Here is a 10,455-nt window from a genome sequence, read left to right on the forward strand (position 1 = left end):
AAGAAAATTCCCCTAATAAGCAGGCTAACGACTATTAGCATCTATGAGCTGTGCGTGCATTTCTCTGTTGTAGCAATAACTTCATTAAAGGAGACAGTGAAAAAACTGGATGTGTAAATAAAAATTTTTTTAGCTGCAAAGGGGATGAATCTGCAACGTTTTACAGCTTGAACCTCGAAGTTGGCAGTGCCATGTTTGTCTAATGGTGTTTGTTCATGTTTTTCATTTGTAATGCAACTTTCTCTTTCCACATAAAAAAACGGATCATTTCTGCTTACACTAGGAGTTTTACATTTGCTTGATGTGGCAGGTCATATGAATTTAAACCATTGTACATGGCTTTATGATTCATTTCTTACCTAGGACAAAACAGTTCTAACCCTCTTCTTTTTTTGGTTGCATTATGCTCCCTCATGAATATATATTTTTTTTACAGATTTTGTGTCATATTCTGTTGCTTTTTATAAGACTAAGATATTTTTCTACTTTTTACATATAAGCTCAAACATTACAAGATTTAATGTGAAATAAATATTTCCAAAGTAAATACTCTTAGTTTATTGCAAGAGAGGGCTGTCTACGTAAATTATCTTCTGGTTAAATATAATGTGTCTTATCAAAAAGTCTACAACTTACTCTTCCCATTGACCCAGGTATTTTTTTAAATTAGAAGTCACTTTGTTCAGAATAAAATACACAGAGAGTCAATTTCAAACATACAATCACAGGCTGTGTTGCACGTTTCAGTCCTGGCACCTGTTTCAAATGGAACGAAAATATTAAAAGCTGCTTTGTACATCAAGGTTTAAAACTGAGTCAAAAGGAAAAAAAACTAGACAATCACCTTCAATCTCCCCCCCGGAATAAGACATCTTGCTCAAATTCAAAAATGTTGTTCCTATGGCATCATCCTTGCTTAGTCGATCCCTTGAAAATGTAGACAGGAATGTCGAACACCAATATTGGTTTGTAATCCAAAGAGTTGTCTATAGATAATAACACTTACCAGTCATACATGGTCAGCTTGATGCGTTCACACATGGATGGAAACTACAAAAGCAGAGATTATTTGTGCTGAATAGTTTTTACATTATGAAGTCCAGATGATGACAAGTTGCCTCATGCATCTTTCTTACTTTGACTTGCAGATTGATGACTTGGTTCCACTCTGGATTTGCATTTTTCTCGATTATTTTGGTGCAAAGCTAAATCAACATTGTTAAGAGTAAGATAGCAAATTAACAATTTTTACACAGGGACTTATTTTTTTAAATCAAAGATTAAATACCTTCTTTCCAGCAAAGCTGACTTCCAAATATGGATCAACCAAGTTCTTCTTATCTCCATCCCCTCCAAATACTTGCTTCACTGTCTGAACAAAGGCATCGTCCACTGCAATGCAAAACATTTCTAAATCGAGGTTTCTTGAAGGAATCAGACTGAATAAAACTACAAAAGGAGAAGAGTTAACGCATTAGTGTGTCCCTTACTCTGTGGCATATCCTCTGCACGATACACTTTAAGGCTCAGAGTGGCCCATCGCATTGTGACTCCAGCTGGCACCAGAAGATTACTCTCTATGTCATCCTGCTCCTCATTTAACTCTCTCCTCTCACTCTGCAACCAAACGGAAAAGGGATTAGAGTTTTTCATGATCATTTGGAAAGGTGCTGTAAGATGTGTGAAAACGGTTCCTGTACCGGGGGCTCATCTCCATTGCCCACAATATTAATGCTGACTTTCAGGTATCCTCTGGCCCCTCTGCCGGATTCATCCGGATCACTCAGGAGGAGCCACTTTCTCATAATGGAATGACCTGGAAATGGAAGTATTTGTTCATGTTGCTGAATGAATACAAAAGAATCTCAGATTTTCTCAAAATGCTTTTCTTTGGAGAAACTGACCAGGTTCATCATAGATGTATCCAACATCCAACTGAGTAGAAGAAAACAAAAAAGAAAACTGTCAAAGTACTAATCAACGTTAGTATGTTAGTAACGTTACCGCTATGAAAACACTTGAATATTTAAAATATCTGCTATGGTATGCCTTGGTATATCTTTACATTGAAACATAATTGGTTTACCTTAAACTCTCCAATCAGACTGTCTGCTCTGAGGGAGAATGAGTCATAAACCTGTGAAGAAAAACAAAGCATTAAACTGGTAAAAACATCCTATTTACTGCTAGAACAAAAGTCTAAAACAAGTCAGCTTTGTTCCTCAGTAAATTTATATTTTGTTGGGCCTATTGACATGAAATCCACACTTTATGTCAGTGGAACTGGAATAAGGGGATGACAGAAGGAAATCAAAGATAAACAATGACCATTGATAAAGCAATTCTGTTCCCCTAATAGTCAGTTTATTCAAACATGATGGTGAATAAAAAGGTTTCTCAATACTTGGTTTATCTTTGGCAATATAATCAAAGAGTCATCTGACAAAGGGTAAAAGCAAAAGACCTTCAAAACCTTCTCAAATTAATCATGAAATAAAAGAAAAGCATTTTACCATAAACTAGTGTGGACTAGGTTCTCCTCGCAACATTCCTAACAGAGGAGTCAGAATAAAAATCAGAAGAGTTGGCAAAGAACCTGTGATAGTTGACAGCCCAAGACTCCACTGCTGAAGGAGAAGCATGTTGAAGGCCAGTGTAAAGTTTGCTGTAGAACATTTGGACAAGCAAATGAAACGGGGAATTATAGAGGTCAGGTGAGACCAATTTTTAATTCTTTAAATTGTAGTGTATACACCATGTTTGGAGGAAGAATGGTTCAGCACATCACCTGCAAAATGCAGTATAACGAAGAGTTTGGAGCTATTTTTCAGTATATGATACTGGCAGATGTCAAACAACTGAAGGACGAATTAATAAAAAGAAATGCATCAGGACATTCTTGATAAGAAAATGGATATAAAATTAGGGTGGATTTTTCACCAAGACAAAGAGCCCAAACAAACAGCCAAGGAAACTCTCTGTTGGTTTAGGAGAAAGAAAATAAAGCTTCTAGAATGTGGATAATATAGCTTGTAACTAACAACTAGTGTAAATTTCATGTCTATAGGCCCTTTAGAAATACATCTACAAAGAAAATGATGACATGTTCCATACCTATTTTTCTACTGCTTTTTCATGCACAGAAACTTAATACTCACTCGAAGACTGAAGCTCTCATCAAAAAGTTCTGAAGGCAGCATGTTAATATTGTAGAAAAACATCTGAAACAGAGAAAAGAAAAGCAAAACATTTATTGGGGGTGAATATGTGGACAACATTTTAGGATTTCAGAGCCAAACCAAGATTCCTACAGTGGCAAAAGTTAAGAAAAAGGAACATTCTTGCAGGATGAATTTAATGCAAGTAAAGGTCAAGAATATAGGGGTTAACCTCTAAAGAAGGCTGTAAGGATTGTTTCAGCTGATAAAGAAATAAATGCCAGACATTTTACAGAAGCCTGAGAATATTTGAGAAGCAAAGAAAGACTATCAGTAACTTACCTCATCAAAGAAAGGGTTGTTTCCTCTCCTGATTCTGGTCCTGTGGGTCTGTCCACAAACATTCGCTTTTACCACTGGCTTTATGTTGTTGCCCGGCAGCTGACGACCCTCGATAACACGAATGCGAATCTTGATTTTAAAAAGAAAACAACGAAGAAACAGTCAGGCAATGCATTTATCACTGATTCCCTGAAGCTGACAAACACTACTACTCCAAAATCAAAAGGACCAAATATCTAAAAATCTGTAATGGAACACCAACAGATGAATTTTAAATTCCACAGAATTATAGCAATATTTGTGATTTACTCACGGGCATAAGCACGAGTACGTTTAATCTGTTTGAGTATGCTGTCGCGACTCATGGAAACAATCCTAAATCCCAAATCCAGTTAGTGTTTGTAGTCATGCAGGAAGAGTAATCAAACCTGGAAGTCTTGAGGCTTATTTGCCAGAATGTTGTGTCTCTTTCTGCTAAAACGGTGCGACTTATGGCTTGGTTTTCCAGGCTGGTTTGCTGAAGGAGACATTCCTGAACTTCCAACCTGACCGGCTCCATTCATGACTTCCTCTCCCTCATCATCCTCCTCATTATCTCCTGAAAAAAAAATACAAAAACACTTGAAACAAATATTGCATCTCTGCTTTGTCTTGTTCTCAAAGATTAAATTGTTGGTAATTTGAACAGACAGAAATTTAGTCAAATAGAAAACTGTAGAGTTGTCAAGCTACAGTATTTAACACATAAAAAAGCCAAAGCTGTTTACTGGGCATCACAACAAATATAAAAAGCATTGCACAAATAACAAGTTCCATAAATCTGTTATCAAGTTCTTTATATGGAAACATTTCAAATAACAGCATTGGAAACATTAAAAACAGCATGAGAACTACCATATGGTTCTTTGTCCTTTAACAATAAATTAGACTTCATGCCAAAACTACGTCATTTAAACTTCTAAAACATTTCACAAGGTTGGAGGATATGAAGCAAGGGCAATTTGACCATTTCTCTTTGAGTAATAGCTCTAGATCATGCAAATGCTGCAAGTGGTAAGCCACGCCCCTTTGATTCTGCAATCCCAGCAACATGATATGAATGCTGATATAACCTCAGATCTCGGGGGGGGGGGGGGTGGGTTTCATGGCTAAATTGGACCAGCCTGGTAGCCAGTCTTCATTGATTGCACATTGTACCAGTAAGAGCAGAGTGTGAAGGTTCAATTAGCAGGGTAAGAGCACACTTTTGCTCAAAATATTGAAATGCACACAACATTATGGATGACATACCAGAGTTCAAAAGAGGACAAATTGTTGGAGCACGTCTTGCTAGTGCATCTGTGACCAAGACAGCAAGTCTTTGTAATGTATTAAGAGCCACGGTATCCAGGGTAATGTCAGCATACCACCAAGAAGGACGAACCACATCCAACAGGATTAACTGTGGACGCAAGAGGAAGCTGTCTGAAAGGGATGTTCGGGTGCTAACCCGGATTGTATCCAAAAAAACATAAAACCACGGCTGCCCAAATCACGGCAGAATTAAATGTGCACCTCAACTCTCCTGTTTCCACCAGAACTGTCCGTCGGGAGCTCCACAGGATCAATATACACGGCCGGGTTGCTATAGCCAAACCTTTGGTCACTCATGCCAATGCCAAACGTCGTTTCAATGGTGCAAGGAGCGCAAATCTTGGGCTGTGGACAATGTGAAACATGTATTGTTCTCTGATGAGTCCACCTTTACTGTTTTCCCCACATCAGGGAGAGTTACGGTGTGGAGAAGCCCCAAAGAAGCGTACCACCCAGACTGTTGCATGCCCAGAGTGAAGCATGGGGGTGGATCAGTGATGGTTTGGGCTGCCATATCATGGCATTCCCTTGGCCCAATACTTGTGCTAGATGGGCGCATCACTGCCAAGGACTACCGAACCATTCTTGAGGACCATGTGCATCCAATGCTTCAAACATTGTATCCTGAAGGCGGTGCCGTGTATCAGGATGACAATGCACCAATACACACAGCAAGACTGGTGAGCAAAAGGAGGCCCTACACCATACTAATAAATTATTGTGGTGTAAAACCAGGTGTTTCAGTTTCATTGTCCAACCCCTGTATATAATAACTACAGAGGCAAAAGTAGAGGTTGACCAGTGACCTACACATAAGGACATAACTAAATGTTATAATAAAAGTCAGGCCATTTTAATATAAATGAACTGTTGTCTTCTTACCAGCTTCCATGTGGGAAATGTCTAGAATACTTTGATCATTTAGGTTTGGACTAGCTGGTGCCTCATACCCGATGACCAAATCAATGGTTGCCTGTAGAGTAATAAATAAATACTATTACATATACTTTTGAGATCAGCTAGTAAGATCCAGTCCATTACCTGCAATATTAATATAATACAAAATAGAATAAAATTGCTACAAGCAAAACTGAAGCTGCTGTAAAAGCCTAACATGTTAGGGCTTAAAGTGTACATGGAATCATTTATGATAGTTGTCAGTGAATTTATTTACCCCAACACTCTGCTGTTTCTCATTGACCAAAGGCACATTTTTAGATGGCAGGGACTTCACTTGACCACAGGCCAGATCTCTCAGTGAGATCTTTGCACAGCCAATAAACCTGGAAAGTGATCACATTCATTTCTTCACAGCTGAAAGAAACAAAGCTGTAAATATGCATCACAAAGAGATCTTTAAGAGTGCATCAATACAGTTAGGAAAACATAAACCTGGATCAGACTGATTGTTTATGACTGTGTTTGCTCCTTGTTACCATGAATGACTGATACTCTTCACTTCTCATTTTTACTGCTTCCTGGATATAGAGTGGAAACTTTGTCCCTTTGTACAGAAAACAGAAGCTCTACAGCCATGATTAATAATCACAAAATATTGCAACTTCAACTAAAATTGAATTAAATAACCAGAATTGTGAAAGAATGTCAATTGCAGTGAAAGAAAGAATCCACCTTGATTAGTCAATATTAGCGAATGCAGTAGGGTGTTTTATGTAAAAGAAATTTCTAGGATATACTTTAGTGAAGTGCAAGAAAGATTCAATTTATTAAAATGCACCACAGGCACATGCTGCATGCTTTGTGACCACATTAGTGATAGATAACAATGCAACAAAGACTGAATTACAACAAGCAACACAAGGGACATGGACTTTATTTTTTGTTTACTGTCATTCTTAACATACATTTAAATATAGTTGTTTCTTTGTGACAGGAAAACTGTCTTGCCTGTACATTTCCAACTATCAATGAATAACTTTTAAACTACTGTTCAAATAAATATAGAAAATAAATTTTTGATCTTATTTGTTATGTTGAATTTCTTACTTTAGCAATACGGTTTTTGAAGCATTTGCAATTTGAGTCCCTGGTAAGATTTTTTATACCCACTGAACTTTTCCACATTTAGTAATGTTACAAGCACTCAATTCTGTATCATTAGGGTTTTATGCAATGGACCGACACAAGGTAAAGCATAATTGTGAAGTATAAGAGAAATGATACGTGGTTTTCAAACCTTTTTACAAATCTAAACTTGAAAAGGATGGCATGTATGATTGCATACTGTCCTATTTACTCTGATACTCTTAAACAAAATCCAGTGCATTAAACAGCCTTTCGAGGTCATCTAATTATTAAACAGAGTCCACCTTTGTGTGATTTAATCTCAGTATAAATGAAGGTTTGTAATAGAACATTAATGAACAAAAACCATCACAAAGACCAAGACATAAATTGAAACAAGTTAAAAGCAGGGTTAGGTTGTAAAACAATATCCCAATCTTTCAACATTTAAAGAAGCAGTGCTGAATCCAGTAAAAATTGATAGTGAATTAATCTCAGAATGGTAACTCTGGAGGAGCTGCAAAGATCCACAGCTTAGGGGGGAGAAAATGTTGATAAGACAACTAACATGGCCGGTTCTAGACAGGGGGCCAACAGGGGCCAGTATCCCCGTAGATCTGGTCCTGGGCCCTCTTATGGCCCCTGTACTGAAGACATAATACTAAATAAATTGCTTCTTATATACGCTAGCACAGAAACTGTAACTGATTGGTTCCTGGGACCAATTACATTTTTTTATCTGTTTTTTATTTTAACAATACCTTAAAAATGAAGTTGCACTTTTACCTTCAGCCGTGTTGAGATAGGATCACAGTTTTTATCTGCTAGATCAGAAGTCTGCAACCTGCAGCTCCAGAACTGCAAGTGGTTCTGCTATCTCACTTAATATATTACACGATAAAATATTGCTGTTCATTTTTTGTTTCATTGTTTTGTTCTGTGTCCCCATGAAAAAACACTGGCTCCACCCTAGCCCCCCTGGTAATTTGAGTCTAGAACCACGACTAACAACTAATAACCACAAATATGGCCTTTATAGAAGAGTGGTAAGAAGAAACCTATTGTTGAAAGAAAACCATAAGAAGGCCTTTTTGCAGTTTTGCCAAAAGCCATGTAGGGGACACTGCAAACATGTGGAAGAAGGCGCTCTGGTGAGATCAGAACAAAACTGAACTTTTTGGCCTACGTGCAAAATGTTATGAGAGTAGAAACGACTACTTCACATCACTTGCAGCTGTTTATGTGCTGTCTAATAAATAGATGAAAGTTTGTGCTTGTAAAATGTGGAAATGTGGAAGATGTGGAAAAGTTCAGAGCCCAGCAATATCTTTGCAAAGCACTTTAAATACCATTTATGGCTGAGCTGCAGTCATCACAGCTGTGCCAATGGCATGCCAACACATGCTCTCTTGGTCATAAACAATCATTCAACATCATGCATGGGCGAGGCAGACACCCCTTCCACCCTCACCCCCCACCTCTTGGCTCAGAGGCAAAACAATTTACATTGTTACATTCAGTCACTGGACTGACTCAGTGGAAATGTTATTACTTGTCCTGCCCTTTTGGCTGCATCTCGTTAAGACTAAAGGACTCAAACGTCTGAAAGAATGTCCCTAACTGAGCAGAACATGATTAACCAGAGCAATAAGTAACCAGTCAAGGTAATATGTGTTGTTATAGATGTGAGGTTTAGAAAAAAAGAATGTTTTTCTTCTGCTTAAGGTAATATTTCCATTGTGATTCTAAGGGGAGAACAAAGTACCTCTCTTTAACAAGTCTTAACACAGTCACAGTGAGTCTCAGGCACAGAGAAGTTTCAACATGCTGCTCAGCATTCTAGAGAAAAGTTACACTTTTATCAACTAAGATTTCAAGAAATATTATGTCATGGTAATCTTATGTCTGAAAAGATAAACATTTCAAGATGGATGGGTTTTTTCCTTTGCCTGGCAAGAAATATTTCCCTATTACTTTTTCCTCCTTTCTTTCCTTATTTCTACCCTTACAAAGAGGCTGTGCTTTCCAAAGACTTTCTCCTATACAAAAATTACCTGCTTTAACCAAAACACATTACACTGCAAAGTATTACAACCCCAATAAAACATATACAAATGTGACATTGTTTCACACACACACATACTTATGTCTCCCAATTGTTTCATAGTCCTTTACAACCACATCGATGTATGACGATGCATCTAAAGGAGAGCCTTTCAGGTCAAACTCAAGGACCTGTAATTCCAGGTGAAGAGCAGTTAAAACAGTCAATAAAATAATTAACTTGTAAAGTAAATATTAATTTCAAAATAAAGTTAACAGCATTGTAATTCTTCACTTACTTCATTCCAAACTGGATTCAACTCATTGTTAATTGCTTTGGTTTTCTTCTTTTCACCTGAAAGCATAATGAGGAATATTATTTTTATTTTGGCCTCTTGGCCACCTTTTGTGGTGATTTTTAGGTTATTTTCTGCCGTTTTTACTTTGGAAACTATTTAACTAAACTTGTCGCAAACCTTGGTGAAACTCACACTAAATCACATACATGCATGCAAATAAGCACATATTACTAATAATGATGATAAATAAATCAAAGACAAAGCACTGAGCCAAAACATAGACATCAGGTTATATTATGACCTTATAAGGATGTATCCTCCTCTTTTTGTGAATCACTGCCAAAATATTCAACTTAAGCCCTCTGGAATACATGCCTTAACTACCGACTTTATTATAAGAAGATTGCAACAAAAAAGATTACAAAGAAGGTGATTGATAACAATAGAATTGGAACCGTGTGCATAACTCGCCCAACATAGAAAAAAAAAAGTAAATTGGTCAAATTAACAGAAGATTTCTCACCTCCAAAAAGAATAGTAGCAATTGGATCTGGGTTTCCAATTTTCTTTTTAGGAATCCCGCTCGCAGACTCGACAATGACCCGCAACATTGTGACAAAAATCCAAGTTTATGGAGCGACTCGTCAGGAGAGTTATAGTCCTCAGAGAGAACTGAGAAGCAGGGAGGAGAGGGCTGGATACAAATGGCCGGCCTCATTCATGAGTCACAGCTACCTAAAAAAAAACACTAACTCTGATGTGGCTGCAGATGAGGAACAGAAAGGAACAGCATGTCAGTATTTTCCCATAAATTTAAATCCCTGCGTAGTTATGATGGGTTGTAGCAGCTTTGATCTAATCCTGTAACATCGCCCTCTAGTGGAGATATTTTCTCAGATCTGTGACCTAATGACTGCGACGCCAGAGGCCGATGTTGCTTCTGTTCATTCTCACTAATTCCCTTTCAAAGTACCACTAACATTTGAAGCTGGACTGAAATAATGATGGTTACATATTCGGATGGCTGTTTATTATATAATGCGACCTTTCTGCAACTTAAAAAAATCCAGGAGCCTTTTCAGACCTTTCAGATTATAAGAATGATTAATCACAGGCATATAAAGGTGAACTAAAATACAGATGCTTACATATTTTCATAACTGTTTCAAAAGAATGTGACTATACTGGGTTTACATAAAAAAACAGTTACACGTTCATTTCAATTTATTTCAGAT

At 37.4% G+C, this 10,455-nt stretch overlaps 1 protein-coding gene across 2 annotated transcripts in view; it reads right to left on the minus strand.

Moving 5' to 3' along the window:
* myofl (myoferlin like) overlaps positions 1–10,012 on the minus strand; it is a 29,185-nt gene extending 19,173 nt beyond the window's left edge. The window contains exons 1-17 of one of the 2 annotated variants that reach the window (XM_047351711.1): positions 9,744–10,012; positions 9,221–9,276; positions 9,022–9,113; positions 6,028–6,136; positions 5,736–5,826; positions 3,929–4,098; positions 3,501–3,629; positions 3,159–3,221; positions 2,597–2,665; positions 2,087–2,137; positions 1,905–1,935; positions 1,701–1,816; positions 1,491–1,617; positions 1,289–1,392; positions 1,137–1,205; positions 1,007–1,050; positions 845–927 (exon numbers count right to left, since the gene is read on the minus strand). In XM_047351711.1, the coding sequence (XP_047207667.1) occupies positions 845–927; positions 1,007–1,050; positions 1,137–1,205; positions 1,289–1,392; positions 1,491–1,617; positions 1,701–1,816; positions 1,905–1,935; positions 2,087–2,137; positions 2,597–2,665; positions 3,159–3,221; positions 3,501–3,629; positions 3,929–4,098; positions 5,736–5,826; positions 6,028–6,136; positions 9,022–9,113; positions 9,221–9,276; positions 9,744–9,831 (1,492 nt within the window). In that variant the 5' untranslated portion in view covers positions 9,832–10,012. The remainder of the gene's footprint in view (positions 1–844; positions 928–1,006; positions 1,051–1,136; positions 1,206–1,288; positions 1,393–1,490; positions 1,618–1,700; positions 1,817–1,904; positions 1,936–2,086; positions 2,138–2,596; positions 2,666–3,158; positions 3,222–3,500; positions 3,630–3,928; positions 4,099–5,735; positions 5,827–6,027; positions 6,137–9,021; positions 9,114–9,220; positions 9,277–9,743) is intronic. The other variant, XM_047351712.1, reaches the window with a different exon arrangement.
* Positions 10,013–10,455: the final 443 nt, after the last annotated feature.

This window comes from Girardinichthys multiradiatus, chromosome 22, assembly GCF_021462225.1.
Source record: "Girardinichthys multiradiatus isolate DD_20200921_A chromosome 22, DD_fGirMul_XY1, whole genome shotgun sequence".
NCBI classification, from domain to species: domain Eukaryota; kingdom Metazoa; phylum Chordata; class Actinopteri; order Cyprinodontiformes; family Goodeidae; genus Girardinichthys; species Girardinichthys multiradiatus.